Source organism: Haliaeetus albicilla, chromosome 9 (genome assembly GCF_947461875.1).
Source record: "Haliaeetus albicilla chromosome 9, bHalAlb1.1, whole genome shotgun sequence".
NCBI lineage: Eukaryota > Metazoa > Chordata > Aves > Accipitriformes > Accipitridae > Haliaeetus > Haliaeetus albicilla.
In genome coordinates this window covers 4,823,528-4,839,773 of record NC_091491.1, presented here as the reverse complement: position 1 = coordinate 4,839,773, position 16,246 = coordinate 4,823,528, and the positions used below count along the sequence as shown (strand labels likewise).

The 16,246-nt window shown below is 42.6% G+C and overlaps 1 protein-coding gene across 1 annotated transcript in view; it reads left to right on the top strand.

Annotated features, from left to right (window-relative positions):
• Positions 1–2,158: 2,158 nt before the first annotated feature.
• Positions 2,159–16,246, top strand: part of ITGAE (integrin subunit alpha E) — a 33,788-nt gene continuing 19,700 nt past the window's right edge. The window contains exons 1-14 of the mRNA XM_069791088.1: positions 2,159–3,237; positions 6,751–6,865; positions 7,869–7,966; positions 8,411–8,481; positions 9,012–9,129; positions 9,765–9,905; positions 10,260–10,381; positions 11,042–11,193; positions 11,856–12,006; positions 12,469–12,604; positions 13,202–13,312; positions 13,568–13,689; positions 14,720–14,871; positions 15,307–15,460. Coding sequence (XP_069647189.1) covers positions 3,114–3,237; positions 6,751–6,865; positions 7,869–7,966; positions 8,411–8,481; positions 9,012–9,129; positions 9,765–9,905; positions 10,260–10,381; positions 11,042–11,193; positions 11,856–12,006; positions 12,469–12,604; positions 13,202–13,312; positions 13,568–13,689; positions 14,720–14,871; positions 15,307–15,460 — 1,767 coding nt within the window. The 5' untranslated portion in view covers positions 2,159–3,113. The remainder of the gene's footprint in view (positions 3,238–6,750; positions 6,866–7,868; positions 7,967–8,410; positions 8,482–9,011; positions 9,130–9,764; positions 9,906–10,259; positions 10,382–11,041; positions 11,194–11,855; positions 12,007–12,468; positions 12,605–13,201; positions 13,313–13,567; positions 13,690–14,719; positions 14,872–15,306; positions 15,461–16,246) is intronic.

Here is a 16,246-nt window from a genome sequence, read left to right as displayed (position 1 = left end):
TGGGTCTCTGAATTGTAACTAACTTTTCTCACTCCAGCTTCTGCTGTTTTCTTGCTTTGTGAAGCCTTCAGCTGCTTTTTCCATCTATGGCTTTGTCCTAAGTGTTCCCAAGATTTGGCAAGGTGCTCATATTGCACAAAAGGATCATCTGGCATATGGTAATCTATTGCTATGCTTAGTGCTTTGCTGTGGTAGGGGCACTTTGAGATTCTCAAGAAATGCAGAATCGGGTCTGCCATCCCTGCCTGCAGTCTTAAACAACAAAAGAGAAATCTTGCTTACTGGTAGTGGTTTTGATAGCTGTGGGCTGTGGCAGCTTGCTTTCAAGATAACCCGCCTCTTCAGCCATTCCTTGAACCTACTTCTCTTTAAATCCCTTACGTTTGCAGTGTTAGTTTTTCTTTTGATCTGCATAAAAAATGTTCTTAAACACCTAGTGTCTGCTGCGAAACAGGGCCTTGGCATTCCTTGTGCTTCACAGTCACGCCACAGACCAGCAGTCCCAGCCCTCTCAGGCTCATGAATGAAGGATGATGGATGGCAGACAGGGACAGGCACATGCAGCAAACAGATATGTCAGGTTGGTCAGAAGATACGACAGTGCCTGGGCTGTTGTACAGTTCTTTGATGTGCTATGGAAAAAAAGGAGATTTCTGAGGAATTACAACCTCTCTGCAGTGAGAGGTGAGTCAGCACTGTTGAGATTAATATCAGTAACCTCCCAGTTTTCCATATTCTTAATGCACAAGGCTTCTCTTTGGTTTCACCATCTGAACCACTTCCCATTTTGATCACATTACAAACAAGAAGGCTGTCTGGGGTTTATTTTGTGGGATATCTGCAGTTCCTTGCAAGAGGAAGGACTTACAAGCTGGTTCATAGCTTTGCAGGCCCAACAGAATTTTGGGATCCACTCTTAAGAGATCATAATGTTTTGTCAGGAAACACTTCAGTCATTTACACAAGAAATTATCAGCAGATGAACTGTCCTCTCCCTTCTACCTCTTGTGACGGGTAAAGCCACCTGCATGTGGACCCATCCCTATGCAAATGGGGAGGATTTGCAGGGCTGTCATCTGAGAAAACAGAAACCTTTCACAAATGTCAGTGAAGGAATAGCTGCAGTTTCTCGTCTCTGTTTACTTTGTATGTATGAGCCGCAGAGACTCTGAAGGCCCAGCCATGCCATGAAGAAAAGACACCAGCAGCTCTTATTACGTTCCATGCAGGGTTATGGATGCTCAAACCCTCCCCTGTGTGATTTGGTCAAAGTTGCTTGGCTCCTGGCAGGGTTGGGAGATGAATGCAGACCTTGTTGCTTCCAAACTCCTCCTCCTCTACTCGAGCACACTTTGCCTGGTCGTTGCTCCCTGTGGCCTCTCTACTAGGTTCCAAATGCTTCCCACTGTACAGTGATTTATCACGCCACTTATCTGTGTAATTTTCCTAAAAGAAACTTTGTGTCTGGTTTGTATGGTTCCCAATTCCTCCTAAGGCCTTTTTCTTCAGGGACGTAGGTGGAAGCAAGACTTTCTTGTTCCTCAAATGCTTTGCATATTTTATTTTTTGTTGTTTTTTTCCCATTTTTTTCAATGTGTGCTCTGAAGCTGAAGCCAATGTGGGGAGGTGTATGTGTGCCTTGGTTAATTCTTGCTCTCTTCATCTGTTTGTGACCCCACTTGCAAGTGAGCATGCTTTCCATTGCCTCTGTAGCTAGCAAAAGGAGTCTCTGTGACAAGCAAAAGGGCTCAGACAAAGAACAGATGCTTTATGTAAGTCTATATAAGCTGCAAAGAGCTATTTCTGAAGCAATGCAGCTGGCAGATTTCTCAGCTGGACTGTTCCTGTGGCTCTGTGGCTAGCTATCAGTTTTGTTGTTCTTTGCTGTATTTAAGAAATTTTATTTGTTGCTCTGGGACTAAAACAAAAATAAAATTGGGGGGAAAAAAAAGGACATTTTAAAAGAAAACTGTTCCACTTTGCAACCTCACATCTACTTCAGCAGCATGAATAAAAGTGGGGCCAGAGAGGACCAGGCAAAGCCTCAGAAAGGCATGACTGCAGCTGCCTCATGGCTGGCACCCAACTGTTATTAAATCTGAGTGCAAAGAGTTTTTTCTTCACTTTCTCTTTTGACATAATCTTTTTTTCAGTTTGGATTCATGAGATGTGGGGTGCTACAGTATTTCTGGACTGTGAAGATGGTTATCAAGTGTTGTTAAACACAGGGAGTCCTTAGAGGAAGAGAGTCGGACGTAGCTAGAAAGTGTCTGTGTGATTTGTTGCACTCTTTTCTGAGAATGCTCGGAAAACTTACACTTTCTGGGCAAAGAGAACTGCGTCTCTGGAATGGCTTTCTCCCCCCTGCTGCCTTCCAAAATGATTTGCTGTGCAGTTAACTCTTCTGATTGCTCAGCATTTGCAATTTCAGCTCATTTAGACTTGTAATAACAACACACTGCATCTGAATAATATTTGCTACACAGTACTCTGATAGTACTATTTGGGAGTAATTCTGGGCTAGTCTAGTCCAGACTAGGGTCAACAGTACAGAGAAACAAGGGATCAACAGAAACGAAAGAGTTGTTGGTAGAGGGGAGAAGAGATGTGCAGAATCCCTTAACATACCCTGGGCATCCTGCGATAAAATGTCAATGTTTCTGACACCAATAATATACAAAATAAAAGGGGGATACCAAGTGTGTTGTGTGTGTGAGTGTGAGGGCGGGGACCTCTTGCATTAAAAAATTACTATGAGGGGCATCTGAGAGCTGACATGTTTTGTAAATCCCTGCTGTGACTTCACTCAGGTCAATCTGTTTGCACATTTCAACGTGATGTGGCATGTCCACATAGCAAGCACCAAATGACAAGGTGGACAGTGCAAACATAGACCCTAGTGGCTTTTCCAAACAGATCCTGTTTTTCTAGGTGTACTAAAGGTGTTGATGGACAGAAATTGAGACACTGCTAAAACTTACTTTTCAGTAGCATAAATTGAGCTTTTAGTAGGTCTTTGCATCTGCAATTTTATTAAAATGTCATTGGTGTACGCCTTGAAACCTCAGTTAGGAAATCCACAATAGAGTCACATTGTCTCAGCAAACACAGACATGCAGATCTGGAGAATCAGAAGAAGAAGAGAGCAGCTTTTACCTGGTATCTCCAGTCCTCCTCCTTCCTTCACCTTAAAGCTGGGAACAATGAGATTGCTCCTGTATCTACTCTTCCTAATGAGTGAGTCTTACCTCTATATTTATTTTACATATATTAGAAAATAAAAGTCTTAGTGTGGAAACAAAGTAATTTCTGGACACTCATATCAGTCCCTTAATGTGAACCAATAAAATGATTCTTATGTAGAAAGTTCAGGATGTTTGGACTTGCATGGAAAGTCCTTAGTTTGCAATGTGTTTTTGTAATATTTCAGAGAAATTCATACATTTGGGTGGAAAGAGTTTTATAGTTCATACTTAGTGGGAGAAAAGTGGCTACCAGGTGAAATTATACTCTCAAATACAAAGCTAACAAACTATGTTTGGCCTTTTATATTTTTTTATTTGTTAGTCTGTTTGCTCGTAGTTAAGCAGGTGAGAGTAGAATGTAGGTGAGGGGGTTTTTTTATATTCCTCCCTTTCTAGCGTCATTTTAGATACACCTTGGATTAAGCAGCATGCGCTTTTGGAGATACATCTCCCACAAGTTTTTGTCTTGTTGATCTCCTAACAAGAGCTCTAGAACACGTAGGATTTTTTAAAAGAAAATTCAGAGGACCTTTATTATTTGGGAGTAAGTTTGTGTAAAGTAAAACATAGGTATGAATTAGAAGAAGTCTTTCCTAAGTCAGAGTCTGTATCCACATCATTGTGTCCTGTAGCCTTGTGGGGACAATTCTGCCATGAATTAGTCTTTAGCTGCTTGTCCCAGAAAGGGTAACACCCTTACACTGCTTCTCCATTAGCTCAAGCAATGGACAACTGCACTGGGGATGTTACTGGCCCCTCTTCCAGCTGCTCCACAAATAAATGCTAGTTTGATTCCATATGACAGAATTTCTGTTCCTTTGGTTCCCTTTTCAAAAGACTCAATACTGTATTTACCTACTTCATCTGTATGGAAAGAATATTATCCTTTAAGTATTCATTCCATGCCCTGATCAGCCTCACAAACTTCCTGACAAGCTTTACACTTCAGTGTGTTTGGCGAAAAAATTGTTATTAATTTTATTCTTTTCATGAGATGCCCCTCAAAGTTCTCTGTAGCTTGCTTTGCTGTGATTTTTAGATTTAATATCAAGATTTATGCTCTACTGTTTTCCTTATTTGGGTTTGACTTCTACATGTTGTATGATGATGTATTACTTCTGCTAATATTTTTGTTCTCATGTTTGTCATTATGCTAGGTAAATCCCAGCTTTGTAAACATTGTAAACATATAAATCCTTAATGGATATGCCCAGAGCAATTACTGATATTTTTTTCAAATCTTGATGTTTCTTCATTTGGCTTATGCAAAATTAAGGTGGAATCATCTGTAGATCTTTTCTATTGCTCTTCCCTAGCAACCTTTTTTTTTGCATTTGTAGGTTTTACTGATGAAAGCGGCAGTGCAGAAAAATGTGGTTTTCTGATCTGGTGGGTCTCAGTTACGTTCTTAGAATGAATCTAACAGATCTGTGCTGAGTGTCTAAACTCTACAGATAATTTATCTGTGGAGTTGGATAATTGGCAACACGTGCCTCCCCCCCCCCCCCCCCCAGTTTAAGTACAGCGTACTTAGTTTCAGTAACTAAAGTGCTAAAACCCCCTGAATCATCTGTGCTGGAAATCCTTGTGAGCAGGGAGTCAGGAGCAAAAAGTTCAAATAACTCAGCTTTGCAGGATGGCAGCAGCAGAACTAAGTTGATGAGCCTCTGGTTCCCAGGCCAAATGCCATACAAGCACAGGAATGCTCATAAGAGTGGGGTTAGCTCCCTGGCCATCGTTTTTTCACTTTCTGTTGCCTGCTTGAGAATTGTCCCTTACTTCAAAGACAGCTGAACTTTCCAGGGAGCTTGTTCCAGTATATCTGGAATTCTGGTTTTGTTTTAAAGGAAGTTTGCTGGAACTCCGTATTGTTAGGCTGATACTCCTACAGTGGAAACATACACAGATGCCTAGGAGCATCTCTGAGTTAATTTAAGTGTTTTAACTGGTAAAGTGGGATTTACAAAGCAAGGCAGTAGTTCAGGATGGTATGCCTGTGCTCTGAAGGGGATGCATGCCATATGCCTGAAGTATGGGGCATTTCAGGAAGCAGAAGCAAAGACTGAACGTTCACGCTATTTGCATGTTTCATGTCATTGCTCCGATTGTGGTATTTCACTTCTTTGACCAGTGCTTTCATAGCCAGGCTGGGAAATGACATGGAATTGATTGCATAAGCTCAGATTCAGCTCTGAATAAAATTAGAATCAGGAAAGACTCTAGATGGACACAAGCATGCAATTTGACCCCTTGTTAGTACATCAGAGGTTATATTAAAAATGCTAGTCTGTATGTTTAAATGCAGGCTCAACCTCAGCTTCTAGAGTTGGAGTCTGGGCATTCATAGCAAGGATTTTAGGCTGAAGTAATTTGTAAAATTCAGATTTTGTAGTTTTCTTTTGTTCTAGTTTCAAACAGGGACAGAGTTTGTGATCAAAGTCACTTGGGCTTGTTCCTGAGATTAGTGTGAAGTTTTCAAAGTTGTCGTGTGATTGACAGAGGTTTGGTGATACAGTACAGCTCAGTGCTTGAATTTACAGCATTTATCATAGTAGCTTGCCTTTCATGCATCCTACTTTGTGACATTTTCAGTCTGTCACTTTGATTCAAGTATATTTATCTTCCCAGCCTGTGCATTTACTGAATTGTTAGCACGCTTAGAGAAATCAAGAGCTGAGGTGTGAACAGCAATAAGGGTTGGCTTGCTACAGAGTCTTACAGCTAAAACACCAGTATCAGCCTCCTTTTTTGTGGGCTGCCTTGCAAGAAGGAAGTGCCTTCATGCAGAAAAAAAAAGTTACCTTTAGGATGCCAATTCAGTTACAACTCTGTGAATAATGGGTAGAAGGTTTTCTTTTTCTTTTTTTTTTTTTTTTTGGATGGCTGTTTTATATCTGTTTTGAGAAATTATTGGACTTTTAGCAGAGCTGCATCCTCAGCAAAGTATCCATCACATTTGGCACCAATTTGCTCCCTTGCTGCCAAGCTTTGAGCTTTTTGTTAACATCCCACAAAATCTATGTTCTCCTCTTCTTACCAGGTTTATGACAATGCTATTCTTGTGGAGAACAATCCCCACTGCTACTTAAACTGCTTTTTCTTTAATCTAATGGGTTTCAGTGTCCTGGTCTATTGAATATCAACTTTACAAGAAGAGAATCCACTGGTGCTACCTTGAAGTGGCATGCCACTTGCACAAGCCCTGGAGTTTTGTTTCCTCTCCTGTCTAAACGGAGGTTTGTGAGCTTCAGCTAGTAGAAATGTTTTATGATATCCAAGATGGACTTTCAGAACAAGAGGACTTGCATTACTTTATTTTTCATTAGGCTGGGCAAGAAAATCCTTTGTTAATCTAAATCAGTGAAATCTCTATAGCTTGGTATCTCCCTCCCGCCAAGTGCCTCTGCTGTCATGGTGGGCAGGGTTCAGGGATTGCTGGCTCAAGAGCCTGTTAACTATGACTCTACAGATCACAGTCTGTGCTCATTTATTTATTTGTTTTCAGTGGTCAAGTCCTTGGGGAGCTTTAACATTGACACTGGCAAGACGTGGATCACACCATACACAGCCTCTTTGTTGTGGCCCACGGTTCTTCAGCACTCGGATGGGAACACAACCATGTAAGGAACAGAAGAAAGAAAAACATACCCAGACCTCCCAGGTCTTTATGAATGCGTGTGGCCAGAGGTCATGTAGCTTCTCACTTTCTACAACTGTTAGCACAGGTTCCTCTGCCTGGGACCCAGAATTGTTCCTCGGTTCTCAGGGGCTGATGAGCGGTGTTAGAGCTTCATCAGTGTGAGGTGTACATTGTCAACTTGTGAGTCTTCACGATGCTTCTCCCCTCCCTCACAGCTAAGTCGTGGCACTGTACAGAAAGGATGTCTGCTCATTTAACCAAATGGCAGAAACAAGCAGCTCGGTTTTTGCAGTACTTCCTGGAATACTGCATAATTTCTGGGGCTGCAGCAGTCACGGCACCCATCAGCTGTCATGAGTTATGTTGTGAGCTTGGTCTGAAGACCATAAAGAGTTGGAAACTGCTGTATTTTGACTATTGGGTCTGTAGGGGAAGAGAAATGAACGGCTAGGCTGGTGAACAGAAGCCAACCACAAGTGGTTGCTATAGAGATAACCTATATTATGCTGAGCAGATTGGTCAGGCTGTGTAGCAGACAGCGTATTTTAAGTCTCGGAGTAAAGAAACTTTTCTACCCCCTGAGCAGAAATTGGCTGACTCAAAGAACAGTCTCCATTTCATACAGCAATGCTGCCATTTCCTGGTGTGATGGTTGGACTTTCTTGCTGCACCTCCAGCCTCCCTTTTGTCTCCAGCATTTTATGGGCAAGTCACTTCCAGACCTCTTCCTTGGTCTGGGATAGCTCTCCTGAATTCATAGTTCAGATGATGGGAAGGATGATGATTTGTAGGAGAAGAGTGTTTTCCTCTTAGTGTCTGATTCAGCTCAAAACCACACTGGTGTCCAGTTAATTAAGAGACATTGTCAGAATAATGGGTGGCCACCATGGCACACAGGTAATTGTTTTGCACTCTCCATTGCCAAAGGACTCTGCCGGATTGTGCCATCTTCCCCCTTTTCCACCTTTTTTCTCGTTTCACAGGATTTTGGCTACTTCCTCAGTAGACAAGGGGCTGGGCAGGCTGAGGAAGTGCACTGTTTTGCAGGAGGAGATCCAGTGCCAGGAGATACCTCTGCGAGGTACAGTCCTGCTTCCCCTTCCCAACACTTGCTTTGCCATGGGTACGAGGGAGTGCAGAGGCTGGGTGTTTCAGAGGGAACTGGGCACATTGCTAAGTCCCGTGGATCAGCACTTCATAGAGAGAAATGCAAACCCACAGTCCCAGTGGTTGGGAGTGATGTGTCTGGAGGCTGCAAGACCTCTTCTGCCACAGCTTAAGTCTTCCCCTAAACTCTGCTGAAATACAAGGCAAAGTTTTTTGTTTCCAACATATTCATTACTGCTACGGTTGCTGATAGCATTAATTCTGAGTCTTCCTTCTAAGAGGACAGCAGATATAACTGACCTCTGTAGTTGTAGCCTTCTCTGTATTTATTCTGTTTGCCCAAGGCTGACAAGTACTGTATCCATTTCAATTCTGTTCTCCTCCTTCTTCATTCATTCAATCATTCATTCAATTTCAGGAAAGATTAAAGGCTCCAAAAATGTCCAGGATGGTGGCATTGCTATTGACAGGAATTCAGATTGGATCCTGGTAAGGCACTGAAAATATCTGTGGCTGGGAACAACTATATTTTTCCAAAATGCTGTGTATTTTTGCTGGGAAATGCAAATGAGCAGACATAACAGAAGGATGAAGGCTAAAAGCTCTTGGCTGGATACTGGCTGCTTGGAAAGCCAGCTGGCACATTGCCAGCCAGGAGGGAGAACTGAGAAGGGCCCTTCTCATCTGCTGAGGACTGCAGTGGACCTTGTACTTCACTGCAGCCACCCCCACTCATAAGAAAAGGGAGGATTGGCAGAGGAGGCTTAGGAGAGCCACCAATTTGGAGGCTAACACCTTGGTCTGGTGAGCCACCCAGCCCCACTCTTTGCCTCAGCTCAGGGCTGAAGTCCTGGGTAACCTGATGTGGCAGGGGTCACATCAAGGAAGGTGCTTTTTTACTCTCACTAGGCTTTCTGTGCTTTGCAGGGGATGCTGAATGTTTGCCAGATGGCATCTTCAGTCATCCTCTGCCTATGGCTTTGCTCATCATTCATTAGCCTTTCCTGCCGCCCCCACAGGCTTGCCTGCAGAAGAAGCACCGCCGAGCCTTCACCACTACCGAGGACATGAATGGAGTCTGTACTCTGCTCACCACCGACTTGCGCAGCACAGCTTTCCTCAACCTCACCAAGATTGGTATAGGAGCAAAGCTAGTACTGTGCCTTTGCAGAGAGGCAGAAATAACAGCACAAGGCTCTGCTCTAGCAGCAGGGACCTTCTGGGTTCCTAGCCAGCAAGGTCTATTGTCTACTGGGAGAGACCTGAGCTGAATTTTAACATGTATTATAGTGACTTCAACAGGGTTACGAGGTTCAGCCTTGAAGATTAGCACACAGCAGCAGGGATTTTCTGTTGTCGTGTCCCATGCATCCAGCTCTTAATCCAGAATTTCGAAAAGCATCGACATTCTTAGTGGATGGAAGAGACAAACATGCACTGGGATTTTTAAAAGTGCCTGGGCACTTAAGGCTGTTCCTTCCAACTTAACCGGGCTATTAAGCATTTAATCAAGGGAACAGAGAGCTGGTCTGATTGTCTAGCCTTGCTCTGCTTATTGCTGTCACTGCAAAGAAGCCGACAAGTTTAAATTAGACTCTTAGATGGTCTAGTTCCATCTTCAGTTGTCTAACTTCTATTACCAGTCTGATCCTCAGGTCTTCTGCAAATTTGGGAACCTGGGTGGAAGCAGATCCTGAGTTTAAGGTGTGTTAATTAGAAGAGTATTTTCAAAAGGTAGACTGTATTTTTTTCTTGCTTTTTAAATTCTTTAGTTGAGACCAAATTAAACAGCATTCAAAATAAAAATGGCAAAGATAAGATTACTGACACCAGCAGCTCAGCCAGCACAGACAACACCAGGACTGCTTGTGGTGAGCTCTTTGGCAGCACAGGGAACAACCACATGTGCAAAGGTAAGTACTGGACAGGAACAAGCATTACTTCCTTCTGTATTAGCTGAGTTTGAAGCAACTTGCATTCATGTGGTGGGAGAGAGCTGGGGAGGGAAAAGGTTGAGGTTTTGAAGGTTATTTGTAATGGTAAATTTCAGTCATTGTTACAGTCATCACTGAGATTTTTTAAAAATATAACCTGTCACTACAGCATAGACTACATCACCAGCTAGACCTGCTTTCAGAATGGCTGGATGGTGCTGTAGTCAAATTTTTGGTTGTTTAATAATATGTCAATGTTCTTGAACCCTTGCTAAATATTAGGCTGTTTAGGTGTCCTGTCAAATGTCCTTTTATATTTAACTGCATTGACAGAGCTGGGAACAGAGATTGCTGTCATTCTGGGTGGATCAGAGAACACCAAGCCAGATGATTTCCAAAATGCCAAGATGTCTATCCTCAATATGATGAAGTCAATGTGGCAGAAATGCTCAAAGGTGTGTGAACCTCCTCAGAGTCTCATAATCTGATAAGCAGGATGGATCAGAGCTCTAGTGAAGAATGGAAAGTCTCCTGGTTCACATAATTATTGCTTTTTAAACTTCACAGTGATGCCGGTAATAATTCTACATATTCTAATGCAAGAGTTAAATGTTAGTGAGCCAAGGAGGAGGAGTAGCTGAAGAGGGAAGTGGAAGAGCTAGGAGTGGGTTTTCATGCCAGAAGCATGCTTAGATATTTTAACAGGCAATCTCTCAGGGCACCTTGAAACAGTACACACAAAAATAAGGGATGGGGCTTATAAGCCATTACTTTAAATTATTTAAATAAATATGGGGACAAAGTGAGGCTGAGCCATGTGGTCACAAAACGTCTAGCCAGATAGATAAATACAGGAGCTTCAGACAGAGAAATCATTGCCTTGAGCCAAAGAAAATGAAGTAATTTCCTGGAGCTGATCCAAAAGGGATCACCAGAATACAAATGTGTGATGGAGTCAGAGGGATAAAGACAATTGATATACCTATTACTTACAATATATGCTTTCTGTGTTTGTGCAGTAAAGTTTGGGACTAAACTTGGCACTCTGAGGAACTTAGGGATCCTGCCTTAGATCTTGTCTAACCAGCTCTGGCTTTGCCATCTGCTTTCTCCAGATCAGGTTTGCTGTGGTGCAGTATGGAGCACAGATCCAAACTGAACTGAGCCTGCAAGAAAGCTGCAACAGACTAACTGCTTTCTTCAAAGTCCGAAACATCAAGCAGCAGAGCTCACGGACTGACATCACAGCCACACTGCAGCATGTGTTGTGAGTTCACGTGTCTCAGGAAGCTCCAGGAACACTCATGTGATTCCTTGTGTTTCATGTGCATCAATCCAGCCTCCTGCACCTCCTCTCTACTCTTCTTTATCTCACACCCTCAAAGCCCTCACTTCTCCAATGCTTCTCTTAGTCACAGGCTCTGCCAGCTGAGGCCTCTGAATGAGTCTGTCTGGGGGACCATCACATCTACAAGGAGAAATTGCCAAGAGACAAAGTGTGAAATCCTTCCTGGCTGACACAGGGGCTTCAGAATGAAAATTCAGTCACTTGGGCCTTGCTTCAAGCATGTGTTCATTTGTCGACCCAAAGCCTTTCCCATCTTTTTCACTGATCTGCTGCATCTCTGGGACTCATGCTTTCCCTCTTGACTCCATTTTCTTCTCAGTAGCATGACTAACAATACCGACATGCACTGTAAAAATGCCCCATACGCTACTTGTGAATGTGCTTGTGAAATCAGAGCTACCAGCTGTGGACAGCCAATACACTGGGAAAGCATAAATCCTTGTGCACTTTTGCCTTGCATGTCTGTATTCTTGTAGGCTGAGAGGTCAATGAACATCAGCACCCTGCCACCAACACTGACATTTCTAGCTCTGCAGACATGGCTTGTCCCATGAAATACCTCTAGGCTTCTGTTTCCACAGAGATAAAGTCTTCAACAGCCATGACTCCAGCTGGACTGATGACAAGATAATCATTGTCATGGCATCTGGGCAGGTGTTTCTGGAAAACCATAGATTGAGAAATGTAATGAACTCCCTGGAAATGGCTATGGTCAAACTCTATGCTCCTGGGGTGAGTGGGAAGCACCGTCAAAGCCCATATATAGGGGAGAGATATTTCCATCCATCCCATGCATCTGCTCTTATGCTTTAGCAGTGGGTGGAAGAAAAAGTAGTCATGCATTAAACTTGCAGGATGTCCAGCCTTGAGATGCCCTGGCTCCTTTGATTCACTCAGGCCTCCATCTTCTTGATGCCAGAGAGCTTACTTTGAAGGAGGTTAAGGAATATATCCTAGAAACAAATATGCTTAAGTTTTATATGTCTTGTGGCTCTAGAGCTTTTATTATTTTTTTTCTTTGCAAATAACGGCTTTCTATGGAATCTAGGATCAGGGTTGCTTTACCAAGCTTTCAGAAAACTCCCTCCCTTTTCAGAGTTTTCAAGTTTTTAATGACAATTGGGGAATTTGTTGGGTTTTCCATCTGTGTATGAAAGGTGCTCAATCTCTCTGTCTGATGGCTTTTCTCCCTAGATTGGAGAGTTCATAAACAACCAGTGGGTCCCAGAAGAGCTGCAGAAAGTTAGAAGTGACTGGTTCGTGCTGTCCACATATGAAGATTTTGACAGTTTCCTTTCGGATTTGGAGAGAGAGACTCTGAGTGATTCAGGTAGAAGAAATCCCATTCCTGACACATCTACCTTCTCTGTAACTTATAGAGTGGATCTCTGATGGTGGGTAGTTTCGTTGCTCAAGGAATGTAAATACATCTCCAGATCTTACCTGTTCCTGTAGTTACTTGCCCAGAAACAGCAAAACAAATAAAAGTGATTTCTGTTACACTAGTAACAATCTTCCTCAGCCAGACAACTGGGAGGACAAAAAATTGTATTCAGTATCTGTGACCTGCAGCCATAACATCAGTATGGAAATAGGTGCTTTACAATACACACATTCAGTACATGTTCAGTGTTTCTGTTATGATACACTTCTGGCTGTGCTCAGAGCAGTTTATTTCTGTTGAACTGTAGCTGTATTTTTAAGATGCAGTCCTGACCCCCACAGCTTTCAAAACTCACAAGTATTTCCATAGCAGCTGTAGTCCTGTGCCTGAAAGCAATATTGACTGCAGGGACAAGGAAGAGTTCAGCTGTAAGGCAGCAAGGCACAGGAGCACCGCGTAGACAATAATGCAAGGTTTTTGTTCACCTTTTGCTTTCTCTCCCACTGCCCTGTCATCTTTGCTCAAACTTGTTTCTTGTTTCAGCTGAAAATATTCCAACTGAAGCACCGGATCACAGAAACACTAATGACAGTGGTGACAGCAAGCTCCCTTCCTGGATAGAGGAGGACAAAGAGGAGGAGGAAAATGGCTTGCGTATGTGGTGAAGTATCTTTTGACAGAATCATTCCATGGACTGACAAAGTCTGGGGAGCTGCTGTACCGTGAGCTGCCAGACCTGAGCTGTAGCTCATGTTGGAATGACAGCTGAGCAGTCTTGGTGCAGTTCAGTTGCTTGTTCAAGTGAGATTACTTGTGCATTGATCAATAACACTGGATAAAGAACTTGGTGCTGACGAAAGGCTGCTGATTGCCTTCTCCTCATTCCTTTATTTTCCATATCCTGGGTAGCTTCTGGAACAGAGATTGCTTTTATTCTGGATGGATCAGGGAGCATTGAGCCAGAGGATTTTGAAAGAGCAAAAGCATTCATCCACAAGATGATGAAAACACTGTATGAGAAGTGCTTTGAGGTACTCTCTACTCTCTTTCTTTAGCAGGCTAAAGAATATGCTGTGCTTTATTTAAGCTACCTCTTCACCAGAATTTAGAGGTTTGTTTCCATTAGGATGGCAAAGCACTTCCACAACTGTCATGTATTCTTGACATAATTTTGCTTACATCTTAGCAGTACGTTCCCAGTCTTGATCCCAAGAACACTGTAGATATAAAAAGTCTGATTTGTATGCTCAGAAATCCCTAGCTCTGCTATGTTGCCATGCTTGGAGCCTAGTGAGCACTGTCTGCTTTCTTCTAAGGTGACAGCCATGACTTTCTTCTGGTTTCCTGTCTCTATTCCTATATTGTAACATCTGTACCTGCAGTCACAGAAGCACCAATTAGACTGCCTCTTCAGCCATGCACCTTACCAGTCTTGTTAGCTGCGATCATGTATTCTGCATGAAGGTACTCTGCTGCTTTCTCCGCCGAGGCTGAGAAGTGTGACCCACACCCCGACTTTAGGAAAGTCTCTACCTCTCAAATGCTCCAAGCATCAGCATATTTTAACTTGTTATTTGCATAGTGGAAGGAAGAAACATTATGTTATGTGTTGTGCAAATACAAAGTGAAGAAATGGTCCCATTCTCCAGACTATCTTTGATAATGAGGTCATCATGGAATAGGAATACTCCAAGGAAAGACAATGTGCAGCAGAGAGCAATGAAGGAACAATTCAGTAATATCACAGATAATCCCCTCTGCAACCTGCACATGGACCAAACACAGCAGGAAAGTGCAAGGACTTAAAAACAAATCAGTGTTTCCCAAAACAATTCTCTCTGTACTGATAGAGCTTTCGTTTTCCTCAGCTATAATATACTTACAACAATCTCTGTGTCTGCACTAGACATATTTAAAAGCCACTTTCTCGTAAAAAAAATCCTTCCTGCATAGTCTGGCTAATGTTTCTGTTGGGAATTTTGGGCCAGCTGTTGCAGAGAACCCTCTTTCTCTGAAGCAACAGTTGGCACAAGCAAGTGCTTATCTGCTGTTTCCTTCCAGTGTGACTTTGCAGTGGTACAGTATGGGTTTGAAATCAGAACTGAGTTTGACCTGCGAGAAAACTGGGATCCTCGTGCCACACTCCAGAAAGTACTTGATATTGTGCAGGTGTGCAATGTGACAAAAACAGCATCTGCCATGCAGCATGTCCTGTAAGTAAAAAAGAAAAGAGCAAAAGAAATTAAGGGGATGAATTTCTGGGGCATTTCATGAATAAGGGAGAGGGACTTCTACGGACATTCAGGTCCTGAAAGCAGTCATTTATCTGGCAATGGTTGAATGGCAGGCAGCAGTTCCTGTGCCATGTTTTAGAGGGTTATAAAAGCCAGCTGATGGTGCCTAATTCTCAGCATGGGGGTGCTCAGGAAGCAATAGAAAGGGAGACAGCACCTGGTATTTTTAAGATGTGTGAATACAAAAGAAATTCTTTTGCCTCCTTGCTGTGACTGTTAGTTGTAAGTGCATAATTCAACAAGAGTTTTCCCTCTATCCCAAGGAGGGAAGCTTCAGCTCGAGGCTCATCCCTCTATCCCAAGGAAGGAAGCTTCAACTTTCATCCCAAGTTCTTTGTTTTGATGTTTTACCAGGGATTCTATCTTCACTGAGAGTCATGGGTCCCGCAAGGATGCAGCCAAGGTCATGATCGTGCTTACAGATGGGGAAATACTCCTGGATGAAATGAACTTGACAACAGTGATAAATTCACCCAAAATGGCAGGAATCAAGCGCTATGCCATTGGGGTAAGTTGGGAATGTACTTGGATCGTATCTTCCTTCCATTTCTTGGTAGCACTAGGGACAGAGAAAAGGAGAAACTGATCTATGCATGGTTCCAGTAAATAAGGGAAGAGACATGTATAAAACAAGGAGGTGAAAGATAAAGCTACAGTATGAACTGATACTATAATCTATGTAGTGTCAATTATGTGCCTATGTTTTTTCCTTCCTACACCTACTACATTCAGTGCCCTGTATCCATTTACTCTCAGACTTTTCAGAAGAGTCATGCTTTCAGTAGAGCAGACCATCTCGTTCTTCCTTGTACAAAGTTTAGAAAAATCTTTCTAGAATGACTGAATCTAGCAAAGTAGTTAACCATAGTCAAGTCTAGCTCCACAAAGTGTGATTTATATTTCCTTATCCAGGTTATTCTGGAAAATGTCAAAGTGGTAAATAAAAAGTAAACCGTTTGCTGACCTACCCACCCAAGGACAAAATAGCAGAACTGAGGGGGTGTTGTTCATTGCTTGTTTTCGATCGCAGTCCTCCTGACTCAGAACTAGGCCAAGAATTTCAAGCTACCTTCTAGATGAAGTGCATGCTTAAAATTTTAAGTTTTTCAGAACAAAACTTCTGATATATCCTTAACTTGGCCAGCAAATTAGCTGGTGTGCGTCTTTGTCAACAAGAGTTTGTCCTGAAGTCTGAAGTTTGGTTTCAGGTATGCTATATGTCTCCTCAAATAATCTTCCTGCTATCTCTTTTCATTCTTTCAGGAGAGGAAAAAATCCAATTTTATGAAGTCCT